Source organism: Alligator mississippiensis, chromosome 3 (assembly GCF_030867095.1).
Source record: "Alligator mississippiensis isolate rAllMis1 chromosome 3, rAllMis1, whole genome shotgun sequence".
NCBI classification, from domain to species: domain Eukaryota; kingdom Metazoa; phylum Chordata; order Crocodylia; family Alligatoridae; genus Alligator; species Alligator mississippiensis.
In genome coordinates this window covers 126,751,180-126,778,881 of record NC_081826.1, presented here as the reverse complement: position 1 = coordinate 126,778,881, position 27,702 = coordinate 126,751,180, and the positions used below count along the sequence as shown (strand labels likewise).

The 27,702-nt window shown below is 46.4% G+C and overlaps 1 protein-coding gene across 1 annotated transcript; it reads right to left on the bottom strand.

Moving 5' to 3' along the window:
* Positions 1-2,128: 2,128 nt before the first annotated feature.
* LOC102576033 (leukocyte elastase inhibitor) lies at positions 2,129-24,398 on the bottom strand. Its single transcript, XM_059723522.1, has 8 exons — positions 24,382-24,398; positions 20,342-20,462; positions 17,961-18,143; positions 13,760-13,891; positions 10,322-10,439; positions 8,390-8,532; positions 3,190-3,357; positions 2,129-3,041 (listed from the first exon to the last, which is right to left on the bottom strand). The coding sequence occupies exons 1-8, from the start codon at positions 24,396-24,398 to the stop codon at positions 2,634-2,636; spliced, it is 1,290 nt and encodes a 429-aa protein (XP_059579505.1). The 3' UTR covers positions 2,129-2,633.
* Between the last annotated feature and the right edge of the window lie 3,304 nt (positions 24,399-27,702).

Genomic DNA, 27,702 nt, shown 5'->3' with positions numbered 1-27,702 from the left:
GCGTGCAGCAATAAATGGCGGAGCTTATTGCTCCACAGCTTATTGCTCCTGGGAAGCTCCTGGGTGTGCAGTTTACGTGTGTGCCCAGACTGCAGCACATTGAGCTGGGTCCGAGTAGTCCCAGCTAGGAGGGGGCCCTCAGGGTCAGCTTGCCTGGGTGGGGCCCCTTCAGGTTACTGAGATACAAAATAATAATAATGATCTCCCTATGTGACAAAATTCAGGTGTCACATGAATAATACATCACATTACATCACTCATCCAGTTTGGAGTTTGGCAGACTCAAATGCTATAGGCTTACGTCCAAATCACAAAAATCTTCACGTGCAGCAATTGGTTTAATATAATGCAAAATAGCACAAAGACAGATCAAGTGAGCACAACAAGGTAAAGCAGAGCAAGATTCATCAAATGGGAAATGTTTCCTGCTTTGAATACAAAGGCTGCTGCAGGAAACAGAGAATTGACAGGGCCAGACACGACTCAATGCCAAGCTGGGATTTGGCAGGGCTGAAGAATGTGCTGTGAAGGGCTCTAAATCACCTTCCTGCTCCATGATATTAGGCTGGTCAGGTGTCAAAAGAGCCCAAAAGAAGCATTCTAAGGACTGCTCCAAAGTCAACTTACTTCAGTGACCACCTTGAAGTAAAGAGCCACTGTGCAGACCAGGATCCTGCTCCACAACAGCACATCCTCTATGTGGAGGTAGGAGGGAGCAAGTAGCTGAAAGCCAGATACCTGGCAGTCTTCAGCCAGTCTCTTAAGACAACTGAGTTGGAATTAACATTCTGGCCCATGATGTTGAAGATCTGGCTCAAGGAAGCCACTTAGTTGCTTTGTTTTGTCCATTTGCTCAAATATGGATATGTATCTCTGAAGGTACAGTGGCTGCCACTGGGTGCTATACGGGTTGATTAGACGTGTAATACCAGAGTTGGGCAGATCCTGAGGGAATGCAATGGTGCTGCTGCACCCCTCCCCATTTTGGACTGGAGTGCATGGTGGGAGCCTCTGAAAACTTCATTAAGACCCTAAAGCAAGTGAACCTCCTCTCCTTCCCCCAGTGTTCACAGGCATATCCCCTCTCCTTCCCTCCCCGCCCATTGCTCCTTTCTTTTCTGTCTTGGGGACAGGGGGAGCTTCAGAGTCACTTTTGCCCAGCCCAGCCCAGCTGGGCTCAAATGGGGATGGTGACAGGGGCAACAGTGCAGTGGGAGAGGGAGCTACCTCTGCCCATTCCTGCTCTTACTGTCCAATCCCCAACCCAGCTGAGTCCAGTCCCTGGTGCAGCCTGACTGGGGCAGACACAGGGTCCTCCTTCTCCTAGGGCAGCAGGGAAAGCAGCAGCAGCAGGTAGGAGGGGGAGGAAGTAGGGCTGTGCAAAGCTTCGGGGGCCAAATCCCCAAATCCAAATCGAATCAGAGGACCCTATAATCTCTCTGAATCGATTCGGAAAGATTGTGATTCAGACATAGACGCAGCTTTAAATGTTTTTTCTACATACCTCTAGGTAGCAGGCGGCTCATGAATGCGGCAAAGCTGGGGCACATGGAACGTCCCACAGGAGTGTGAGGGGGTTCCCCAGCAAGCTCGGCAGCACGCTGGGAAGTGGACCAGAAGCACTTCTGGGTCCGCCGGGGAGTGCACTGGGGGGCACCTGGCTTGGCAACTGGTGCCTCCTGGATCTGGGGGGGCACCTGGCGTCCCCCTGTGGCTGATTGCTGAGCCAGGGGGGCGCGGGTGTGCCCCCCCGCATGCCCGCTGGCAGACCCGGAAATGGACCAGAAGTACTCCACTGAGCACATGAAAGGCCCCCACGCTCTTGTGGGATGCTTCATCCACCCCAGCATTGCAGCGTTCACAAGCTGCTCATAGTACCCTGAGGTATGTAGAAAAAAACATGTAAAGCTGTGTCTATGTCTGAAGTGCTGATTCTCCAAATCAGCATCAAATCTTCAGATTTGGATTCGGCTGAATCGAATCAGGGACAGTGATCCAAATCAACGAATCAAATCACTGTCCCTGATTTGGGCTGAATCCAAATCAAATAAGGCACACTTTGCACACCCCTGGGAGGAAGGGAAAGGGAGGGGATGTGCCTCTGAGCATGAAGGGTAAGAGAGAGGGGAATTTTCATTTGCTTTAGGGACTTCAAAAAAGACTCCAGAGGTTTCTGCAGCACTGGCACCGGAGGAGAGGAGGAGGTTGGGAGCAGGGGACTACAGATACCCCTGCAGTGTGGGGTACTGATTCTGAACCCTGCTTTGGGAAATCCTGGATCTGCCCCTGACCAAAGTAGTAAGACTTAGCTACAAATGTAGTGAATATAAGCATTTGGGTGGTATACCATGTACCTTTTTTGACTTTCAGAGAGCTCTTAACATTTGTGAACTGCTGGCCTACATTACATTACAGGAGGAATTCTGGGATGTGGAAGCAGAATGGACCCTAAGTCTATGGCCCCTATGAAAGGGATTGAAGGAGCTATCATCATCATTTCTAGTTTGAATGTCAAAGGATTAGAAAAGTATTGAGAAAATAAACTTTTCCCTTAATATTTCATGTCAGGCTGCAGTTCAATATTGTTCCATCTGTCCCTGGCTGTAGTAAAAAACAAAAGATGTACTTTGATTTTAAGGAGAGCACAGTTTGTCAAAGAAGAGTATGGTATTGATGGGATTGTGCCGGATAAAGAAGAAGAAAGGGTGATCAGCCATAAATAGTTCACTAGATGGCAAGGATCTTTGGTTAATGACTGCTCCTGTGGCTGCTGCTGCTGCCTCAGTGCCCTCCTCATAAACCTCCACATAGGTCTTGTGAACAGCCTCTGACATATATAGAGAGTTGGTTCCTGATATTGCAGAAAGATCAGCTTTTAACTCAGCAAAGTCATCAGTCATCCCCATTTCTTTTAAAGATGATTTGAGATTAAACATGTCCTCAAGTTTGAACCTTGGAAGATACACCTCCATTTTTCTCTCCATCAGGCTTTCTGAGGAGGTCCAAAGCGTTAATTTCTCAGCAGTCATTGTCCTTTCAATCTACAGGAACAAAAAAGAGAGATCAAAATAAACTATAGAGGAATGAGAGATTATTAAAATGTTAGCTCTTCATCCAAGTTGAATTCAGATAGAAATGAAAGGCAGGGTCCAGGCACTTATGTATTATTCCACTGGATAATGTCTTTACCTTTTTCAGGCCATTATCTCTATCGGTGATGTCATCTGGTAGCAGTATGATCATACTCAGTGATTTTTTATTATAAGGGAGTTCAAGAATTTGAGCGTTGATCTCTTGTACGTGGGCCATTTTAAATCTGCCTTGCTGATACATCAGCTGCACAAATTTTTTGTCATTCTAGTTAAAAGAAAATTATAGGTAAAAAAATACACACACACACACACACACACACACACACACACACATATACATGCACAATTAATAGATACCGTCTTCCTGTATGTCAGCATATGATACAATGTCAGTGTTCTATATTTATCTCTTTCACATTTGCAGGATGATTATCTGTCATTGATTAAATATTTCACAAATCATATTTATCTTGTTAATGAGAAAGTGTACATCATGGCATCTTAGCTGTCAGAGATACTGCTTAAGGTGGAATTATTATTATTTGACTAGCAGAGGGTAATGCATACTGGACAAAGCAAGACAATGTAGTATGTTAATGCTATGGACTTTGATTCCTAAGGGCCAAGGGCCAGTTTGCGTTTTGTGAACCCTAACGCTAGGCAGGATAGTCAGTATTGAACTGGTAAAAGGCAGAGTCATATTACAAGAATCAGGCTGATTTGTTCCAGTGCAAAGGCCGTACTTTGCTTTAATTTGCCCTGATGTAATTCCAGGGTAGCTACATTGATCTTTTTTGGAGTTACCCCCAGATTTATAATCCTGTAACTGAGTCTGACAGGGGGCCTGCTTAAGGCCAGGTCTCAACACGGGCCCACCCGCTTGTCTATATGGGACAGTCCACCCAATCTGATCTGCCACGACTTCCTGTTTTATAAACTGGTGTAAAATGTGGGAGGCTGCTCATTTGAATGCCCTGAGGCCAGGGGGCATTGTACACGGTTCCATACCACTCCTACACGGTGTCCCATGCCTCGCAGATGCATCATAACTCCGGCCCGAGGCTGAGCCAACTCGGCCCCTTGCGGGGCCTCTCACATGCTATTCACGTGCTCCGCCCTGCTCACAAGACCTCGTTCACTCCGCCCCGTCTCACAGGGCCCCCTACATACTGCTCCTCACTGGGCCACTCTCAACTCGCCCTGCTCCTCCTAAGCAACGCCCCTGGGCCATCAGGCTTACCTACTCCCACACTGGCCAGTGCACAGGCAGCACTTTCGGGTCACTCAAGCGATCCCTATTCTACGAGGCACTGACCTTATGTCCTGCCCTGGGTAGAGCTCAGCCTCTAACCCCTCGTTGGGCAACTTACTCCTGTTGACCCTCACATGGGGGTTGGCCCATGTCCTGCCCTTCAGGCTTCTCCTGCAACCCTACTCAGCCCTTCAGGTCACCCTATGCAACCCTACTCTGTACCCACCAACACCCAGGCCTTCAGGCCACAATGGCGCATCCTACTCTGGGTTGGCTACACACAACTTCTATCCCACTCACTGGGGCTGCTCCCTTCCACTGCTTCCACTCTGAGGCCTCCAGAGTCTTACACCCCTGCGGGGCTCAGATGCCTCTCTCCAGGCATGCTTGGCCCTCCCACTGTCTCTCCCCGCTCATAATTACCCACAAAATAGTGGGGACTGGGATTATAAGGCACCCCTATCTGCCTTTCACTGGGGAGGCAAATGACCTGGCCTTTCTGGGGAATTGCCCCACCACGGGCAGTCTCACCAAGCCATCCTTCCTCAGCAGGTTGCAGTTTTACATCATACCCAGGACCAGGAGCTTCCTGCCATCTCCATAGCTCCTGCCCTTACCTCCAAAATGTTCCAAGCAGCAGCTCGGCCGGATGTGGTTATTCCAGCTGCCAGCAGCACTCTGCTCCCTCAGTCCTGAGAGCCTGGATTGAAAATGGAGGCAACTCAGTCCTCTCCTCTTATCCCAGAGCTCTCCTGCAGTCATGGGACTGCCTCATCAGCACTAGCTCACACGTGCAGGCTTTCCTGCTGCCTGCTCTCAAGCCTTAGAGTGGCAGGCACCAATTGGTGCCCTGCCACACTGAGAGGAAAGGTGGATGCACTTTAAATAAGGCATCCAGTTCACTAATGTTAACCCACTGAGAAATTTGCAAAAAGCACACTTAAGGTGCTTAGTCTCATTTGCAAAAGTTATATAGGCACTTATGGCTAATAAAGGACTTGGGTACCTACAAATTCAGTGTTGCAATGCCTGGGTAAGATTCATAGATTCATAGATGTTAGGGTCGGAAGGGACCTCAACAGATCATCGAGTCCAACCCCCTGCATAGGCAGGAAAGAGTGCTGGGTCTAGATGACCCCAGCTAGATGCATATCCAACCTCATCTTGAAGACCCCCAGGGTAGGGGAGAGCACCACCTCTCTTGGGAGCCCGTTCCAGACCTTGGCCACTCGAACTGTGAAGAAGTTCTTCCTAATGTCCAGTCTAAATCTGCTCTCTGCTAGCTTGTGGCCATTATTTCTTGTAACCCCCGGGGGCGCCTTGGTGAATAAAACCTCACCAATTCCCTTCTGTGCCCCTGTGATGATGTCTAGACTTCCTATACAGAGTATGTGAAAAAATGAGGCATGGCAAAAGGGAAGCTACCTAGAGCTATCCAACAAGAAGACCGAGATGTTTCTGAATTCCTACCTCTCTGCCTTATTCAGGAATGTAGATAGGTGCCTCTATCCACTGGGCATCTAGAGCCCAGAATCTTCTCCTGAGGGTAGGTATCTTTATCTGCTCTTTTGAGAAAAGCTGGGCAGGGAGCACGCTTTGCTCTTAACATATTTGTAGAAGGGAAGGGATAGTATAACAGGGCCCTTTTAATCCCCATTACAGGGGAAAGGGGGCAGAGCCCTTCAAGGAAAATTGACAGGCTGGAGGCCTTGCTCCTTAGAGAAATCATACTATCATAATGCTTAGGGTCAGAAGGGATCTAAACAGATCATCAGGTCCGACCTGCTGTCCCGGGCAGGAACAGGTGCTGGGGTCATATCACCCCAGCCAAATATCTGTCCAGCCTCCTCTTGATGACCCCCAAGGTAGGAGAAAGCACCACACCACTTGGGAGCCCATTCCAGAGCCTGGCAGCCATAACTGTAAAGTAATGTCTCCTGATGGTCAGCCTGAAACTTCTCTCTAACAATTTGTGGCCGTTATGCCTAGTAACCCTGGGTGGTGCCCAGGGGAACAGAGCCTCCCCCAGTTCTTGCTGGTCCCCCCCGGTGAGTTTGTAAACAGCCACCAGATCCCCTCTCAGCCTTCTCTTGTGGAGGCTAAATAGGTTCCAGCCCTTTAGTGTCTCTTGTAGGGCCTGCCCCACTGACCCTGGACCATGCAAGTGGCCCTCCTCTGGACCCTCTCAATGCTAGCCACATCCCTCTTGAAGTGCTGCATCCAGAATGGATGCACTACTCCAACTGTGGCCTGACCAATACCGCATAGAGGGGAAGAATCACCTCCCTGGACCTGCATGTGATGCATCTGTAGATACATGACAAGGTCTGGTTAGCCTTAGTGACACCTTCCTCGCATTGGCGGCTCATGTTCATCCTGGAGTCAACAATGACTCTGAGATCCCTTTCTGCCACCATGTTGACAAGAAGGGTATTCCCCAGCCTATAGGTGTGGAAGGAAATATAAAGGAAGGGCCCCAACAGTGTAGGGTCAGAAGGGTTCTGATCAGGCAGCAGGCGAGAACTGCTGGAGGAGGGGAAGAAACCTCAGGCTATGACATGGGTGAGCCTGGAGAGAACTGAGAGAGGCCTAACAGGAGGCACAAAAGGCCAGCTTAGTGCTGGGCCTGTTCAGAAGGATTCAGGAGTTTGAAAAAGAAGGGGCTGGCCTGGAAAAGGACAACTAGTGGACTTACTAGGTAGGAAAAAGTCCGGTAGAGATAGGCAACAAAAATAAAAGGGATATCTAAAAGAAAGTCCAAACTAAGAATATAGCATACTAGGAGGTCCAGCAAAACCACATGTCCTGGCTGCTGGACTCTCCTTCTCTTCAGAGACTTGCACACTGAATAAGATGAAGATGTAGGAGGCAAAACAGACAGGAACACCTGGGGAGAAGGGCTGATTGGACTGGAGCAAGGAGAAGGTACAAGTTGCTACAGATGGCAAGGGAGAGGTTTTATTTGAACTTCCATTTGTGCCACACCTTCTTTAGGGACTTCACACAGGAAAGCTGGAATGGCTTAGACTGAAACTAAGGGCACTGACAGACATGCAGCTCCCTGCTGTAACTCATGGTGCTTTACAGGAAGCGCCATGAGTTATAGCGAACACCCTGACCCAACAGATGTTCACTGTTTGGTTGTGGGGAGGAGGGAGGAGAAATTGAGCTCCAGTTTGGAGCTGATTCAGTGGAGAGAGACTACATGTCTGCAGCCTCTCTCCCCTAACCCCATGTCCCCACCCCCAAAGCTCCAATGCTGTCTTCAAAATGAGAGTGGGGAGAAGGCAGGGGAGGGAGCTCTGATCTGGGGTTTGTTCAGCTTGCACTTGGTGGGGTGAGGGGATTGGAGCTCCTCAACAGCACCAGGAGTGGGGCTGGACTGATGTAGCCCAGCCCTGCCCACATGCAGGGAGAAACAAATTAATGAAGCTGCTCTGCTTTGGAGTGCCTTCATCTGAACCCTCATTAAATGAGGGTTAATTTGTCATGCAATCAGGCTCTTTTAAAGCATTCTGCAGCTGTGCAGAGTCAGGGCATGCCTGTAGAGTGCTTTCAGGGGGCCAATCATGTGATAACTATCACTTCTATCAGTGCCCAAAGTTGCTAATTGCTGAAAAAGATATAAAGTCAGCCTCCCAGTTATGCAACTGCATCCATTTGCCTCTGGATTAGATCATGAGTCTTTCCAAATAGGAACCTGCCATATCTGTAGTTTTGCCATAAAGCCTGAACTCAAAGTAACAATTATTTATATTTCCTCTTTCCTTGGGATGTGGGTTTGTAACCATTTATGCGCTCTTTCAAGTTAGTTGCCTATAAAAATTGAGTTATTCGTTTTAACAGTTGACATGTCAATACCACCTTGATTTGTTCAGAGAAATTTGTGGGGAAATTCACTCAAACAATTTTTCCCCATTTCCTGTGTCCTAGGGAACAGTTCAACAAGCAGCTTCTATGTGTAGACTATATTTTTGTGTGTTTTGTCAGCCATTCACATATACTGATCTTCCAATACTATAGGAAGTATATATTGCTACAATACCTGGTTCAGCCTAAAGCCTCTTTTCACTGTTTTAGTTTTGTCAAACTTGTAGTTCCAATTTGCTTTGAAGTAAATTGCATTTACCAGCACCGATACAGTTATTGTCATAATGATACCAGGGATAAAGAGTTCCTTGATTTTGCCTAAAGGAACACATTCAAAGAACATAAAAGAAATGTAAATGATTATTAAAGACTGACTCTCAATCACCCTTAATTTATTTCTTCTTTGCATTGTAAATTTAATTTTGAGGAAATCTACTGCTTGGCTCTAACTGAAGCACTCCTTATCTAAAAAAGAGAAACTAGAAAGAGAGCTACACTAGAACCATATTTACACGGCTACAATCTGATCTGGAAGGGATTCACTGAACTTTACATTCTTGGCAACTTACAAAATGAAAATCGCCCAGACACCTGACAGCTATTTAAGCTTCCCTTTTCTAGCCAAATGTGGGCAGAAAAGTAGTTGGTTATAAGGCATAAGTAGGGACTTTGCTTCCTTTCTGAAGGCTGAAGCAGGAGTTAATTGGTGTACAGGCCTTGTGGCTGGCTCTGTGTAAAACCATAGGGTTGTTTCCACTACAGTGTGAGGTGGCTTTTGAATTGCAATCCCCTACAACAAAGAACCAAACTCTGGCTAACAACTCTCTTCGCATAGCTTCCTGGGGAATCATCATTAGCTATGATCTTCTATTCACTACGCAGCTGAGTGCAGGGCTAACTGTGACCTAGACAGAAAAAGTTCTGTACCCCTTTATCAGTGCCCCAAGACATCCTTTTTTGCATTTTACTGCAGAGTTTCCACAACTGCTTATCTTCAGTTAAGTGGTATTACAACTTAGGTAAAGGAAACTGCCAGGTATTTTGTACAAACAAGTAAACAACTACTTCCTTTAACTGAGACAGCAAGGGAAAGGAATGTGTAAATTATGAGTAACAGTGGAACCCCCTGGCAGGACACTAGATTATGGCTCCTAGTCCACCTACTAGTCATCTAGGTGGGCTTAGGTACCTAAGAGTGATTCTATTCCATTCAGGTCCTGAAAAAAAAAATGAATGCATCTACTTTTGTAACACACTGTCATCTGACCCTTGATGCACAATCACAAAAACAAAGAAAAGGAGGAGGCCCCAGACAACTTTTACATTAACTGTTTTTCAAGGACTCAAGCAGGGTGGAATAGGATCACAAGTAAGCACCTAAGCAGTGACGGACTGACGGGGTGGGGGGCAGAAGGGGGACATGGCCCCTGGGCACCGGCCTGGAGGGGCACCAGCCAGAGCCTTCAGAGTTCTTATCATATGGCATGACTAAGTATTGCTACAAGAAGGCAGGGGGCGGGGCAGAGCAAAGGGGGATGCAAATACAAGCATTAGCTCCCAGGCGCCGGAGGCACACTGTACCTAAGTCCACTTATGTACATAACTATGAAATAAAATCTGATTCTGACTCTAGCTCTCTTCACCCTTGGCATTGGTCTGTAGGATCTGATTCTTTGCCTGTCTTCCATTTTTTCCAAGTTTGTTCTACCTTGCAGTAAGACACATAGCTTCAGGCCCTTGGTTCCTTCTGTTGGTCTCCAGGCATAGGTAAGTGTTAGTCATTTATGCAAGTAAGCCAGCCTGGCAGATCAGGCTTGACCCAATCTTTCTGGGTGATATCTCTGCCATTAATGAAGAAGTGAAGCCCGGAATATGAAAAAAGAGAAAATAAAGGCAAACAGATGCTTTCAATTTTAAACTTAGCTAAAGTTCTGCTACAGCTAAATGTTTAAAAAGTATGGATGTAATAAAATAATCCTTTAAAACTAGAGGCCCACAGAGACCAAATACACAGTGAATGATGGAAAACCTTTAGTTTTCATCACCTGGTTTTGTTGAAATAGTCATTGGCTTTTTCACTACTTGCCCTCTGCTTTTTCTGCTTTACCTTGTGTCTGGCTTTCAACCCAGGAGTTAATCTTCTGCCTGGCTGCTTCAGTGGCATTCTTGAAGTCGGCTGTTTGCGGTATTGCTCCATAGAGTTCCTTAGTGCAGTCAATGTAGTTCTGTAAATTAAACCCATGATCCAGTTACTCCAAAAGAAATGGACTGACTCAAGCCAATTTAGGGGGAAGAAAGAGAAGGAGAAAGAAAAGAAAGAGAACAACCCCTATGCTATCACTATCAATTTGTTGGGATATAGTGACAAAGCAGTTAAGGGTGTTCCAGGTCCAGAGACAAGAGTTTGAACTTGTTTTAGATTCATGCCAAAGGCAATCTCTAGTAGAGCTGGCTGTAAGTGACAGGGAAATCTAAAGTACTTGATGTTATGCTAACTGTATCACTCATTGGTGTGCCATTGCTTATAGAAACGGGGATGTCTTACCCATGCTAGCCCAATGGGCTGTTAGGCTCCTGTGGACCTTTGCCTTTGATTACCATCTGTTCAGAGATGAATTTTAGAAGGAAGGAAGATCTTTTATTGACAGCATCAAGAATTAGCCATTTATTCAGAAGCTGATTACTGTTTTATAATCATAAAGCTCTACAATAGTGTCCTAACTGTGGAATACTACTTCCATAAAATATAAGTAGACTAAGAACTAGAGCAGTTATATATACAAATGTTGTTGTTTATGGGCTGGAATCCAAACAATCAGCAGAAAGACAAGCAATATATCAACATTGCAGTCAAGGTGTGCCTGCATTTTAGGTAGGCATACCTAAGCTAACTCAACTAACTCATCTAATTGTGTTCTAAAACCTCATTGCAGGCTGCCGATCCGACTTGAGCAGTTGGGTAAATACTCAGGTGGTTATTCGCATGGAGTTCTTTGTTGCCATGCTCAGGGGCAGATCCAGAGGGGGTGCAGTGGCACAGTCTCACCTCCCCTTTCAGACCACTGCCACAGGAGCTAGAGCCAGGGACTTTCTTTAAATTCCTGAAGCAGGTAAGAATTCCTTACTTTCTCTTCCCCTCTGTTCTCAACATCACCTCCCTTTCTCTCCCCTCCCATTCTCCCTTCTCCCATGCACTGCAGCCACTGTCCTGCACTGACCCGGGGGCTGGAGGAGCTCAAAAGCCACTCCTGCCCCACTCTGCCTGGTCTGCACTGAGGCCAAGCTCAGTCAGGGACGACAGGAGTGTGGTTGGGGTTCCTTCCCACCACACACACCCTCCCACCCAATCTTCCTGGGTGTACCCTGACAGCCTGGAGGCAGGCTTGCAAAAGAACCGGCCCCCATCCCTAACTGTTGCCACTGCCACTGTTCCCAGCTGGGCCTGGCCCCCTGCACAGCCTGGCTGGAGCAAGTCAGGAGTGGCTCTGGAGCTTCCCCCACCCTGGCTCAGCTGGGGACAGCAGCAGCAGTGTGTTGGGGAAGAGGAGGAAGCAAGTGGATTCTGAGCAGGAAGGGAAGAATTTCTACTTGATTCGGGGACTTAAAGCCTCTGGCAGCTGCTCTTGTGGCATGGTCTGCCTATCTCTGTAAAGGGAGAAGGCTTGGAGAGGGTGTACATCCATGCCTGTATCACAGGTTGCTGCTCCTGTATCCCCTCTTATAAAATCCTGAATCCACCCATGCCATTGCTATACTACTATTGCTACCTAGCTAGTCTATGTGTGTTTAAACTAGCTGCAGTCATATCTTTGAACACAGTGCAGACTTTTTTCCCAAAAGGAAAACATCTTCTGACATTGAAGGGGAAGACATTCAGATGCTGAAGTGGGACATAGGTATCCAATGGCCATACAAGCATAAATGGATCATTGAAAAAGGAAAAAACATTAAGAATCTTGGTTTCTTTTTCTTTTCCTCTTTATTTCTGAGTCTGAATGGTGCACTTGGGCCATACTTTCACATTTTGGGGTTTTTTTCCCCTCTGCAGCCCTAACACCTCAAACTTACATTTTTACCTTTTCTCACCTAACCACGTGACTCCAGAAACACACCAAATATCATGAAATCTTCAATAAAATCATAACAGTTGCTGACACTGAACCTATGGAATAAGGGTAAGCTTGAGATCAGAATCTCATAGCTACCACCTAGATGCAACTCACCGTTTGAAAAGGAAAATCTATCTGGAGAAATAGAGTGTTAGCCAGACTCAAAACATAGCTTGTGTCTAGCTTTTTCAGCTCGGAGAAGAGTATGAGGTACTCTCTGTGAATCCCTCAGATTCAGATCCTGCACCGTGAAGGAGAAGGCTTCAAACAAGATAAGAAGAAAGTTTATTTAGTATCGGTGATGAAATTAAGCTAGTGCTGATTTTTGTTATACTGCTATGGGACTATCTAAACTTGAATCTAAATGTGTGTTAGGACCTGATCCTACATCTCCTGAAGGCAATGGGAGTTTTGCAGGATAGGGCTTCAGGCAATAACAGTAACCTCCATGACAGGCATTTTCTAAAACTATAGCCTGGCCTACTGAATGTGACCATCTTCTTTTTTATGACATCAGATATCAACTTCCAAATCTATGAGCCACTCTCTGGTATTATCACTCAATATGTGGATTCCATTTACCCTGTCTGGGCGTTTGTAAAGACTGTAGCTTTTGGTTAAGTGCTATGCTGTTTTTGCAGCACTGCATTCACACAGAGGGTTGATCAAGATGTTCATCTTGTAAAGTGTTGTTCTGAAGCATCCATATGTGGATCTCAGTCCATTCAGCTTAATTCATGCTTCTCTGTCAAAGTTGTGCCAAATGGGGAACTCTTTTGCTGTAGATATAAATGCTGTAAGAATGGGGCTGACCTTTCCCAGTGGTTAGCCCACTCCATCGCTGCCCATAGGTTCAGCATCCCCAAGCTCTTCCAGGAGCTTGTGGCCTTCACATACAAATGGTTTATGACTTGTAAGCCTCTGAGGTCTCCATCTGTTTGGGTCTTCAGTTAACATTTGATGGAGCTGCTGATTTTTGTCATCTCTTGCCTCTCTTGCCAGTAACGATGTTAGGGCCTGTCTCCTTATACCACTTAGTCTAATGCCTGAGAGTACAGGAAGTACATCTGTGTGTAAATTGTGCAGCCGGTGATTTAATGTGAACATTGGGGCCAGGTATAGATATTACACTGTTACCAGTATAAGTGATCACAAACTGGTCTATATCTGTAACAGAACAGAAGTTTGGCACACACAGACTGGTTTAAAAATGACAGAACCCAGTCTAAGATTTGCTCCCCCCTCCACCAAAGGGCAAATATGTGTTATGTTTGCTACCAATATAAACTATGCTGCTTACAGAAAACTGTGCAACTTAGATCGATTCTGCCTCGGGCTTTTTCTTTGTCTGTACCTTGCCTAAATGTCTCAAGTGCCCAGGCTGCAGTACCCATACACTTATGAACATATTACTGTAGCCTGTTCTGGAGACATACCTTTGGGAGGGAAGAGTATGGCTGATACTCACTTTCACTGTGATGTTCCAGCTCAGTTCCTTCAGCCCCACATTCAGAAGAAGGCCTAGCCATAGGCTCTTGACTTCCTGAAGCTCTGTTGAAGAGAAGCACCTGCATTTGAAATTGTAGTTTTATCAAAGGGTTACATGTGGCATACATAGATTACATGGAAAGGGTAATGTTGGAGTGATGTTGTAACCATGATGGTCCAGAAAATATATGAGAGGCAACGATTATGTGGGTGCTTATCTTTTATTTGACCAACTGTGTAGTCTTATTAGTTGAATTGGTGCAACAGAAGAGATGCTATTAAATCTCTGACGCATGAGGCATTATTCACAGAGTATAAATAGATGTCTCATTTGACTCAGTCCTTATTGATGTTTGTCAAAACTTGGGCCAAGAGAGGAGTGTCACAGCTAAGACAGATTTAGGGGCAGTGCAGTAACGTAGCTGCACCCCTCTTTGATTCCCAGTCCACCCAAAGTTTAAAAGCAACTGGCTGACAGTGGTAGCAGCACTGATTCATGTAGCAAAGGGAAGCCCTTGAGTTCATGGCTTATTGCAATCTGATTCTTTCTAAGCTCCTTAATGACCTTCTTTTCTTTTTTTTTTAAATAAGCTTGATGTTCCACTAATCAAATAATTCTTTCTTCTGAGATTCTGCTAGTAGCTCCTATTTCACACCCCAGAAGGTTGTTTTGAACTCTAGCTAAAAACATCAACTCATGGGTGGAAACATTAACTCTGGTGAACATCAGTTCAGGTGTAGAAATAACTTTCAGAGAAGCATTGGATGAATTGTCAAGATGCTAAAGAAGTCTTAGTTTTGTTCTATGACTCTGAATGAGTCAATTCTAATGACTACAGGACTAAAGAAACAACATGTTTTAATTTATTGTTACCTAGTTTGTAGTGTTTTTATACATAACATAGGCTATAGGAAATTAATACACATTCTAATAAAGTTATATTTGTTTTTCCTTTATCTTAAATTAAATAACGTAGCCCTTAGCCCCTAGCACAGGGGTAGGCAATTATTTCAGCTGGAGGGCCGCCTAATGCGTTTTGGTGAGCTCTCGAGGGCTGCAAAGGCAATCCCACCCGTTGACAGGTGACTGGCCCAGGTTGTTATCTTGGGACCAAAAGTCCTACCCCTAACCACTAACCTTTCCTACCTGAAATCCGTCTCCTTGCCCCCGGAAGTACTCCTTTTGGGAAGGGAGTGGGGGGGTTGCCATGTTGGAACCAGAAAAAAACCAAATCTTATACTAAAAGTCAAGCATCTACTGTAAGATATTTTAACTTTACTTCAAAAAAATATTTTTGTCATGATTTGTGTTACATAGTGTATATAGAGATGATTGCATAATAGCTCCAATATAAAGTCTTACTCTTGTATATTGTGTGTGGTGAAGTGTGTGTGTTTATGGTGGGGTGGGTGAGTGGGTGGGTGGTTGTGTGTGGCATTTGTAAGGGGGTGTCGCTGTGGGTCAGGAAGATATAGGGTATACTGCAGAGGGGGTGTTTATGTGGGAGTTATGGGGGCAGTGTGCGGCTGTGTGGGGTGTGAAGAAACATGGGGGGTGGGGACCACCACACACTATCCCCCATGGCACACAGCCCCTGCTGCTGGTGGCTGCAGCAGCAGGAAGGGGCCGTTGGGGTGCTCGTGGCCCACACAGGTGCTGCTGCCCAGTGGTGTGTAGCTCCAGCCAGTTCTGGGAGCTGCATGGCAAGGACTGGAGCCAGGCTGGCCCATTTCTATTGGGTGGGACTCCCTGCAGTGCATGTGCAGCTCCTGCCATTTGCATGTCACTGGGTGGAAGCCACATGTGATGGAGCCACCTGCCTTCCCCACTCTCTGCTGCCATGTGCAGCTGCTAGGACTCCAGTGGAAGTGGCAGGGGCTCTGCTCCTTGCTGCCATGTGCAGCTCCCAGAACTGGTGGGAGTCGCACACCACTGGGCGGCAGCGCCTGTGCAGGCCACAAGCACCCCGAGGGCTCCTGCCTGCTTCTGCTGTTGCTGCCAGCAGCAGGGGCTATGCGCCATGGAGGGGGAGGGGAATGTAAGGAGGTACCCCATACTCCCCCACCCTGCCTCACACCCCACACACTCACACCAACACCCTGCCCACTCAAGCTCCTGAAGGCAGCGGCATACCATGGGTCTCTGGCGCCCGGGGGCCAATGCTTGCATTTGTGCCACCCCCCACCCCCATCCTTCTCATAGCAATACTTAAAGTCATCGCACATGATAAGAAATCTGAAGGGCCTGGTTGGCACCCCCCAGCTCCATGCCCGGGGGCCATGGCCTCCCCTGACCCCACCCCGGTCGGTCTGCCACTGCCTAAAGGCAATGGGAGTTTTGCAGTGGGAAGCTGAGCAGGTCCCCTGGCAGCAGCATCAGTGGCAGCAGCAGCCCTACCTGGAAGCTGTGCATGCTGGCTGGGCTGGGCCCTTCCACGTATGAGGGTGGGAGTGAAGTGTACGGGCTGGGCAGGGTACAATTAATTGGTGGGCGCCTGTGGGCTAGATGAAATTGCCTGGTGGGCTGGATCTGGCCCATGGACCATATTTTGCCCACCCCTGCCCTAAAATATTAGTAAAGCTTCTAATTTCTTTTTACCTGGAGAAAAATATGTGTTGCCTCATATGCGATAATGCAGGCCACCATCTGCTCCCCCTTTTCAAAATCCTAGATCCTTTCATGGACACAGCCCTTTGCCCAGTTTTTTCAAGCCACATTGCTGCTTCTCTGCCAGTAGGAGGGCCCACAGCCTGACAGACCGGAAATTAACTTGAATGCTCTGCTATTAACTTACAGAGATGCACACCATTTTTCTGGGGACAGGTACTTAAAAGTAGACCAGGGGTTCCCAACCTTTTTATGCTGTGGACAGGCAAACCGTGGACCGGAAGTGACTGCTGACCAGCGAACTGCAGACCAGCAGTGACCAGCATACTGCGGGCCAGCAGCCAACCCTTTTTTACACTGAGTATAAAATACTGAGTATAAAGAAGGGTTGGCTGCTGGCCCGCAGTATGCCGTTCACTTCCGGACTTCCGGTCCAGCAGCCAACCCTCCCGCGAACCGGCAGCCAACCCTTCACGGCCCAGTACCAAGGCACAGCCTGGGGGTTGGGAACCCCTGAGCTATACAATGGACTTATAATTTGTAGGATCCGGGCGGGGGAAAGGCTTCCTCCCAGAAGAAATGCAACACTGATTTCCACCCCTAGTGAGCCTGCTTGTAACATGTAACCAAAAACTCATTTTCCCAGAAACCTTCCCCAAGTTTTAGTTCCTCTTGTAACAAGCAACCCTTCTCTCCCAGAAGAACTGAAAGAGAGCAAAGTCAACTGACAAATAGGCAACTCTGAAGAGATTCATTTGATCATCTGCCTACATTTTCAAACCTGAGGGGCCTAAAATTCAGAATTTATATTTTAATATGGAAATGAAAGATGCCTGTTTTTTCAGAGAAGTCTGTAGGTTCTGTTGATTTCCGTGGAAAGCGTTCAGCACATTTGGAAGCCAGACAGCCTTTGTCCATAAGTTCTCATCAAATATGCATCCTTCCTCTCTGAACCATGCTAATATTTAAAGGGTCAATTTTCAGAGTTAGAGACCTCTTTCTTCCTCCATGTTCAGTGCCCCAGGATAGAACGAGGATGGAGTCTGCCAGTGCAGAGGCTGGGGGAGGCGGGGGAGTAGAGGCTGGGGAAAGGGCAAGCACAAGCAAGGGGTAAGCTTCTTGACCTCCCCAAGCCACCTGCCCTCCACCCACTGCCTACCTCCCTGCAGCAGAGGGAGGGATGAATTAAAGACAACCCTTTGATAATTAGATTCCATACATGGAAAATTAAAACAAAGTTATACATTTTCCATGTATAGAATCTAATTATTCTGGGGTTGTCTTAAATTTAGGGTCATCTTAGATTTGCATAAATGTGGTAAACAGCCCTGGTTCTATGCCACTCAGTTTGACTTATGGTATTAATCCAGCTCCATAGGTAGGTGACAGAAATCATGATGTAGCAAGTATAATTTTGCTAAATCTTTAGCCAGTGCAACTTCCTGTGAAATTCTCATATACAATTGTGACATGATTTCTAATAGTCATGTAAACAGAAGTGAGAGGAATATAAAAGTTTCTCAGTGCATGCTACTACTTACTTTTTCCATCTGTGCTGCAGTGTTACCTTTGGCCCCCAAGAAAACCATGGCCAAGGCAGCTGAGATACTCATAGGTGAGAAGATGTTTTTCTTAGGATCAATTTTATTTACCTCATGGAAAAGATCAAGGCAAAATTCAGCAACTGATTTAGAAAGGGATCCCATTTTGAAGTCAAAAGCAGCCTGCAAACAAAAAGGAAGAAATAAAAAATTAAATGTGACACATTGCTTGATGGTGTGACAATAAATCACAAGTTCAGCTGAGTCTGTATGGCTGTTAACAAACAGAAGCTCAGTAAATTCTGTGCTTCACACCAAGACACTCAACTCTTGCTCATCCTAGAAAACCACCCATCACCAATAGCCTTCCTCATTTCACACTTCCTCATTTTCTAGTGGACAGCTCTAATTTAGGAGGAAGAATGTACTCAGAGCTGGAGAACTGTACAATGTCAGCCACTGAACAGTATCTGTTTGCCTGATACAGGCAGGGCCATCCCAAGGGGTGGGGGGCAAATTGGGGCGACTACCCCAGGCCCCTTGCTTTGGGGGGGCCCTGCAGAGCCAGGCTGGTTGCCACCCCCTCCATCCCCAACACCGCCCCCTCCATCCCCATCACCGCCCCCGTGTCCAAGCCCCACGCAGGCTGATTTGGCCCAGGCCCCGTACCCTGCTATGGTTGCCTCTGGATACAGAAGTCAATATTTTCTGCCTTCCTAAAAGTTAGTCAAGCGGGTAAAAATCTTTGAAAGAGCCCTTGCAGATTTAGTCCTTCTGATAGGTCAGAATATAAAGGAAGGACTAATGTTAGATTAATTTATCCTAATTTTAATTATATTAGGAAAGAGTAGTGTGCTTATACTGATTATTATTGTTATGGTAGGGATAATTAGTCACATGGTTAAGGACAAATAAATAGTTCCATTGCTATCTCTAGAAATCAAAACCATGAGCTAAATGGCCCTAACAGATTTATGAGACAATAAATTTGACTTAATTAACTACTTCTCCCTCTTTAATAAAGACTACCCTATACTCAGAAGCATGAATTGCTTTAAATAGCCCCACTTCTAGGGAATTCTCTAATCTGTCTACCATAAATCATGGAAACAATGACTTGGTTTTTGGAGGTGCCATGCAAAAGTCCCAATTAAATCACTGCCTTGAGTGGGCAGGATTGCTGAAAACCAGGCCATAAAGCTTCTGTTTGGTAGCAAGATAAACGCATAAGTCCATTAGAGGATCTGTCTGACTGCCTGTATTCTTCCCTGCAGGTTCTTAATGCTTACTGTGCTGGATCAGACCTTCTTGGTTCTCAGACCAACTTCTAACTGGGTCTTGAGGTAAGCTCCTAAACCATCCATTCCTAGCTTCTACAGCAGGGATTCTCAATCTGTGGGGTGTCTAATATGGAGATGTGGAAGGGTCATCCAAAACACACCAGAGAAATAGGAGTCGCTGCCAGATGAATAAGGGACGTACACGCTGTAGCATTGCAGAATGCTCAAGAAGCCAAGCGCACCTTCCTATCGACTTTCTGCCACAGTGGTAACTAACGCTTGTCAAACCTGCTGCCAAAGTAGTTTTAGTTGGTGGGATCTTGCTTGCTTTGGCTAGACAGATGGGCCCTGTACAGTCCTTTGGCACTTAGCTGGCTGCCTTTCTGCTAGGCTGAGTTTTTGCACTCTGCCTCACAGCCTGAGTGACTGAGGAGAACCTGTAAACTACCTCCATAAAGACAAACACATACGGGGCTGGTTCGGAGTGTTGCAGACCTGCAGTCATGGGGAACGCTGAAAGTAGAGGGAGCCATTCATAGAATCGAATCATGCTCTCTGCCATGCAGAGGCTGCAGCTTGAAAGACAGGCTGCAGACAGATGGGGTAATTCCCACCCTCTACCCACCCTGACTTTTCATTAGAGGTGGGAGTGATCATTTTGAGCCAGTGGTTCCAATTCTGACTTCAAGTTAAGGAATTCCCCAATTCAGGTTCAGGAATTTTGCCTGACTTCAGCATCAGAGCAACCAAATGCTGCAATATGGACTTTCTCAGTAGAGGAGGAGTATGCAGAGTCTCTACTTGGAAAAGGCCAGGGATAAGCAGTAGGGTATAAGGGAGATGGGTGGAACACAACTGGGGCACCTGCTCCAGGCACTGACTTAAAGGGTTGTGCAGAAATACAGGTTGCTGTGCTGCTGGCCTGGTCCCACCACTGGGAGCCCAATGGCAACAGCTGTTGCCCTGTGTAGCCCCACCACTGTTGCCCAGAGCACAGAATTGCCCAGCTATGGTTCTGCTGTGGAGCAAGGCACTTCTAAGACATGATGCTGCCTCATAAGCAGATAAAGACCCTCCAACTTCTGGTCAAGATTCCCCTACCTCTTTGAGATCTCCTGCTCTTTTGGTGCATACATCCATGCATATTATAACTTTCTCAATAATGCTGTTTCTTCCTAGAGAGCTATTCAGAATGTTTTGTGTTTTTCTGGATTTATATTTCCTAGAAAAGGAAGCAAAGCCAATGTTGGCTCATATTCAACAATAATCTTGACAAGAAGTAAGAGGAACTGTGACTAAAATTAAATAAACTAAAGAATCAACTGTTAACTTGGATGACTACACAGTCCAGTGGGTGGTGAATTGGCTAGAGGGTCGCACCCAGAGAGTCGTGGTGGATGGGTTGGTTTCGACCTGGAAGGGTGTGGGCAGTGGGGTCCCGCAGGGCTCGGTCCTTGGACCGATACTCTTCAATGTCTTCATCAGCGACTTGGATGAGGAAGTGAAATGTACTCTGTCCAAGTTTGCGGATGACACAAAGCTATGGGGAGAAGTGGACATGCCGGAGGGCAGGGAACAGCTGCAAGCAGACCTGGACAGGTTGGACGAGTGGGCAGAAAACAAAAGAATGCAGTTCAACAAGGAGAAATGCAAAGTGCTGCATCTAGGGAGGAAAAATGTCCAGCACACCTACTGCCTAGGAAATGACCTGCTGGGTGGCACGGAAGTGGAAAGGGATCTTGGAGTCCAAGATCCTAGTGGACTCCAAGATGAACATGAGTTGGCAGTGTGACGAAGCCATCAGAAAAGCCAAGGGCACTTTATCGTGCATCAGCAGATGCATGACAAATAGATCCAAGGAGGTGATACTTCCCGTCTATTGGGCGCTGGTCAGACCGCAGTTGGAGTACTGCGTGCAATTCTAGGCGCCGCACTTCAAGAGGGATGCGGATAACCTGGAGATGGTCCAGAGAAGGGCCACTCGTATGGTTAAGGGCTTGCAGACCAAGCCCTACGAGGAGAGACTAGAGAACCTGGACCTTTTCAGCCTCCGCAAGAGAAGGTTGAATGGCGACCTTGTGGCTGCCTATAAGTTCATCAAGGGGGCACAGAAGGGAACTGGTGAGGTTTTATTCACCAAGGCGCCCCCGGGGGTTACAAGAAATAATGGCCACAAGCTAACAGAGAGCAGATTTAGATTGGACATTAGGAAGAACTTCTTCACAGTTCGAGTGGCCAAGGTCTGGAATGGGCTCCCAAGGGAGGTGGTGCTCTCCCCTACCCTGGGGGTCTTCAAGAGGAGGTTGGATATGCATCTAGCTGGGGTCATCTAGACCCAGCACTCTTTCCTGCCTATGCAGGGGGTCGGACTCGATGATCTATTGAGGTCCCTTCCAACCCTAACATCTATGAATCTATGAATCTATGAACATAGCTCAGTACACACAACATTTTTGTGTGATCTGAGTAACACCAGAGATGTAAGTATTAATGGTTATTTCATTTTGTTCCTTTCCAATGGTGTGAAGACAGGAGATGTTTGAAAAGAATATCTATAAATCAAACATTTTAAGTTTCCTCAGGCAGCTTACCACAGAGTCTGTAACTGTTTAAACCTGTTAAGATCTAATATCAGAGTGACAGAAAAAGGAAATTTGCACATGGTATTTCAAATATGAGTATTTTAGGAATGTGGTAGGTGAACCAGTTCATTTTAGGAACTGCTGGCTGGGGAATGGTATGATGTTTCCACTCACTATTCCCCCGCGCTCTAAATACAATGCTGTAATGATAATCAGCTCACTCTGTGAGAACCTCTCAACTTTCTCCATTTCATTGCTCTGCTAAGAACCTATTGCCAAAGGAAAATGCCAGCGTATTAAATAAGCACCTTTCTTTTCTTCCACAGACAGATACAGGACGGGAATAATATTCCATGTAAATGTTTATTGGAATATTGTACGTAGATTTCTGTAAAAAAATGTTCAACGCCATTTCAAAGCTGCATTTCTATTTAGTTTCACCTGTAAGATTTGTAAAAGAGATGTGAAAATCATTTACAATGAAAGTAAAGGGGCAGCCATGAAGGGCCAGCCATGAAGATCCATGCTAACATGGGATATGGTAGTGTATATAACATGAAAAACCAGCAAGGGGAAAAAAGGTTTAATAAATATCCCTTGAAGAAGGGAGAAATCCTTGCCCTACCTCCACTCTATCCACAGGGATAGCATGGTCTCTAGAAACTAGGGGAAGAAGCTGATAGCTGAGCATTGTTTATAGAAACAAACTTTAAAAGGGTCTGTCTCTCTGGGATGTCACTTTTATTTTTTTGTGGTACAAAAACAGACTCCACCCAGAATGATAGCTATAGAAGCTGCAGTTGAAGATGCTAGAGGTGCTTGAATTATTTATTTCCCTGGCAATCCAGAAACTGGAGGGATTTTGTGTTCCTGCTGGAAAGCAGGTGGATTTTATTAGTCTCGCTTTGCCAAAATTTGTGGGTGAGGTGTATTTAAATGACTTGCAATCATACTTCTGTGTTAAATCAAACAGTGTCTCCCTGTAACAGAGGACAGAATGAGGCACGTGGACAAGGACACCTAGAAATAAATAGGCAAGTCATGTGGACAAGAACACCTAGAAATAAGGCAAGAAGTTGAATGTATTTTTTTAAATAACTTGGAATGGAAGGAAGAAAAAAGCATGAGGTGTAAAAGAGCAGTTGGGGGAAGGGCCAAGCTGACAAACTTTCCTCTGAAATCAAGCCATGTAATGTTAATGCAATAGGCAAAGCAAGCACCATGGCAATATTGTGGGGGAGAGCTAGCACCTCTATGCTTTTCATTATTATTTATGGGAGTTAGTGATACTCTGAAGGGTGAGTCTGCAGATTTTAAGATAGCCAGGAAGACAGGGAGTGCCAATTGCTGATTTATGGGAGATGAGCAAGTAGCTCAGTAAACAGTAAAGAAGGCAGGAAAGAAGGGCTGGATATTTGGAGAGATGCAGACTTCTTTACTGAATGTAACTGCATAATTAATAACATAAAGAAAGTAGGAATATATTATCCATGATTCCTCCTGGACATTTGTGTTGCATCAGTATATTTTGTTTCTGCCATCTGGTCTCATTAAGACTCTTCCATCACTCCAAAGATTTTTACAAATAAAGGAAGGAGGAATTTGTAGATACAGAATACTTGTATGGTTCCTATTCCACAGAGAGCGCAAAGCAGAAGTTGAAAGCTGTCTTTTGAAAAGCAGTAGTGGGTGAGAATAATTTATGGAAGTTATTGGCAAAGCATTCACCAATTCATTTTGCATGAGTATGCATTACTGAAATTCTAGCAGCCTGAATTCTTTATACAGGTTTGTGAGAATTCAAAAAGCTTCTTTGTTGCAAAATGTCAGGAAAGAGTGTTGCATTGGTGTGCATTTTAGGTTTGCATAAAGTTAAATGAAGCAGGATAAACACATCTACCCATCTGTACATGGCTTCCAGGCACCTGCACCCCTGTTGCCTCACTTGTCAGCCAGAGAAATTGTGAACTAGGTCAATTAAGGCTAAATTTTCTAGGGTGGTCATGACTGAGTCTTTCTTATTCTGAGCATCAAAACTGTGAAATATGTTGGGCACTTCTACCCTGCATCATAAATTCTCCTTTGCCCACTTATTTCCTTTTTGTATGAGTCAATCCCTGAAATAGATGTAGCTAGTGCTACCAAAGAGCATCCCAGAGTTACTAGGTGCCTGGAGGTGCAACTGACTTAATTTAATTGTAACACTCACACACTTGGTGTTGTGTGTGGTCAAGTGTGCTCTGGTTTTATTTTGCTGTGTATCTTAGAATCATAGAAAAAAAGACTGGAAGGAACCTATAAAATCATCAAGTCCAGTCCCCTGCCATGAGCAAGAAGTAATTGGGTTCAAACAAACTCAACGAGGTATTTATTAGGTGTGTGTGAAATGGGCTGTATTTGATTCGGATTCGGTCTGAAACGGGGACAGTAATTAGATTCATTGATTTGGATCACTGTCCCTGATTCAATTCGGCTGAATCCGAATCTGAAGATTCGATGCTGATTCAGAGAATCAGGGATTGGGACATAGACACAGCTTTAAGTGTTTTTTCTACATACCTCGTGGTACCAGGCATGACTCGTGAAGGCTACGATGCTGGGACAGATGAAGCATCCTACAGAAACACAGAGGGGCCCCCCATGTGCTTGGCAGTGAACCCGGAAGTGAACTGGCTTCAAGTACTTCAAGGACTTCTGGTACACTTCCAGGTCCACTTGGGGACTGCACTGGGGGGGTCCCCCGAAACCCAGGAGGCACCAGTCGCCAAGCTGGGAGGAGGCACGGGGGGCCCCCTGTGCATTCCTTGGTGGACCCAGAAGTGAACCAGAAGTGCTTCCGGGTCTGCTACCAAGTGCACTGGGGACACCCCCATGCTCCTGCAGTATGTTCCATCTGCCCCACCATTGCAGCATTGATGAGCCGCCTGGTACCTTGAGGTATGTAGAAAAAATATTTAAAGCTGTGTCTATGTCCAAATCACCGAATCTCTCTGAATCAATTCAGAGGGTTCCGATTCAATTTGGAGAGATTAAAGGGTCTCCTGATTTGATTTGCATTCAGAGATTCGGCCACCAAATCAAGCCGAATCTCCGCCAAATTGAATCAGGGACCAAAGGTTCTCACAACCCTAGTATTTATCCAGCCCCCTCTTAAAGACTGCCAGAGATGGTGACTGTACCACCTCTGCTGAAAGAGTGTTTCAGATTCTAGTTACCCATACAGAAAAGAAGTTTTTTCTTATCTCCAGCCGAAACTTTCCCTTGCCTAGTTTGTGTTCATTGGTCCATGTCTTCCCTGGGGGGCTTTTCTAAAAAGTTGTTCACGTAGGTCCTGGTGTTCTCCCTTGACATATTTGTAGGCGGCTAGCAAGTCACCTCTCAGCCTGCTTTTGCTCAGGCTGAACAGTCCCAGATCCCAAAGTCTCTCCTCAAAGGGCCTGTCCCCCAGGCCCTTGATCATGTGGGTGGCCCTTCTCTTCACCCTTTTGAGCTTGTCTACATCCTTCTTGAAGTGTGGTGCCCAGAACTGGACGCAGTACTCCAACTGTGATCTCAACAATGCCAAATAGAGGGAGAGAAACACCTCTCTGGATCTGTTGGCGACGCATCTGCTGATGCATGCCAGAGTTCTATTTGCTCTGTTGGCGACTTCGTCACACTGGTGGCTCATATTCATCTTCTGGTCGATTGTTACCCCTAGGTCCCTTTCGGATGCAGTTCCAGCCAATGGACTACCACCCATCATATAGATATGATAAGGGTTCTTCCTACCCAGATGAAGGGCCCAGCATTTTTCCCTCTTGAACCTCATCTGGTCTTATTTAGCCCATAGGACCAGCCTGTCTAGGTCATCCTGAATCCTTGACCTGTCCTCTGATGGGCCCACTTGTCCCCACAGTTTGGTATCATCCACAAACTTAATCATTGCACTTTTTACTCCCTCATCCAAGTCATTAACAAAGATATTAAAAATCATGAGCCCAAGCACTGATCCTTGGGGTATACCATTGGAGACAGCTTTCCAGGATGAGGCCATCCTATCAATCAAGGCTTGTTGGGATTGGCCACTGAGTCAGTTCCCAACCCACCTCACTGTAGCTCAGTCTAACCTAGTACTCTGTTGGTGTATCTTGTTGGCGCTGTATATTTTGTTTTTTATAGGACTGGTGAGGACCACCTCCCCCTACTGCCCTATTGTGTCCAGACCCTTTGTCTTGAGATTCCTCAACAGAACCTGTAAAACCAGTTGAGTGACTGGCCAAACCCTGGAGTGCCAACCCTCTGTGAATTTATCGGTTTGCTTTAACAATGTTCTAAGGAGACTGCTTGTTGGCTGGGGCCCTGGATGAAGTCAGAAAAGTTATTTAAGGTTGAGGCCACCTGGCCTCTCTCTATTTCTTCCTCCTGAGGCTGCTGAAGCCTGAATGCTGATTTGGGAGCCAGAGGGGCCTGCTTCCTATGGAGGGGGTTCCCCCCATGGCTTTTCACTGATGAGGCAGACTGAAGCTTTGTGAAGGGAAGGCCTCAGATAGGGGGAGAGAAAGTCTGTCTCAGGGCTTGAGACCTCTGTTCTCTCCCTGTCCTTTCCCCTTTTGTTTTTTTGGGTTTTGAGTGGGATGTTGCCATGCAGGAGGGCATCAATCCCTGCAGCAAACTGGCTAAGGTTGGAGCCTGGCAGGTCTGCTGGCATGCTCTGGGCCAGGGCTGAGAGCCTGGCATGTTTTAGTTGCTGTTGCAACTTCTTTTGGGTTCAGCAGAGCTGTTGATGAACCCCAGCTATGTGTTTTGCTGGCTGTTTTGGCCACTTAGGCCTTGAGCAGGAGGATGCCATGAGTGCATCCCTTCCTAGTGCAGGCAACTGAGAAACAGGGTCCTGGTAGCTACTGGCTGTGCAGGCCTTGACTGGGATGATGCCATGAGTGTATCATTCCCTAATGGAGACTGATCAGGAGACTGGGTCCTAGCAGTCACTGTGTTGGGGATTGTAGTGTCTCAGCATGGTGGTATAGCTGAGACTACATGTCCAGGCTGCACCCATAAGCCCTTTTTGATGTTTTACAGCTGCTGCATTTCAGCCCACTGGTGTGGGGCTGAACCCCAGCCAGATGTTGGCTGGAAGATTTGAGCCAGGGTGAGGCCCTGGCACTTCTTGTTGCTTATTCAGGCCTCGCTGGTGTATAGGCCTGGTTGGCTTTTTGCTGCCCGGTCCAGGCCCAGTGAATAGGCCTGGGCCTTCTTTTGTCCTTTTTGTAGTTTATGCCCCAACCAAGTGCTGTGGTTGGGCGCTAGTGCTAGTTCAGGCCCAAGCCAAAATAGTCCTGGCCCCCTGTTTTATTGTTTCCAAGCTGTTAGGTCTTAGCCTAGCAGTGTGGCTGAGGCTGTATGTCCAGGCTGCAGCCAAGTAGGCCTGGTGCTCTTTTGCTGTATGTTCAGGCCTGGGTGCAGGACAGGCTTGAGTCCCCCTTTTATTGTTTTACAGCGGTTGTGTCTCAGCGTAGCTGTGTTGCTGAGCCCTGCTGAACGTTTATTTGCTGTATGTCTGGGCCTGGTTGCTGGTTAGGTTCTTTTGCTGTTTGGCTGGTTTTTTTCTCTGAGTTCTCTTGCAGTTTCCTGTCCCAGCAGAACTGGATTAGGACTAAAAACTTTGGGGTGTGATATGCTGATGAAAACTGCAGTTCACCACTCAAATCCACCATGTGGAACTGAGGATCTGTGCTACAGTTTTGCAGGGAACAACAAGGGGCCCTTTGCAGCGCAGAAAGATCTACGCTCTCTAGCAGCTCCCTATGGTGCAGTGGACCCATGAAGCAGCTCATTGGACTGTCTGGTATGGGCCCCTTTTTCCATCCCATTGCTGAAGGGCAGGTATAGGGGTGCAGG

Coding starts and splice junctions, on each gene's coding strand:
- LOC102576033 (XM_059723522.1), bottom strand. Junction 18,144..20,341: donor GAGCAGGAGATCTCAAAGAG/GTAGGGGAATCT, acceptor TTTTGTTTGCAG/GCTGCTTTTGACTTCAAAAT. Junction 13,892..17,960: donor CTGCAGCACAGATGGAAAAA/GTAAGTAGTAGC, acceptor TTTCAAATGCAG/GTGCTTCTCTTCAACAGAGC.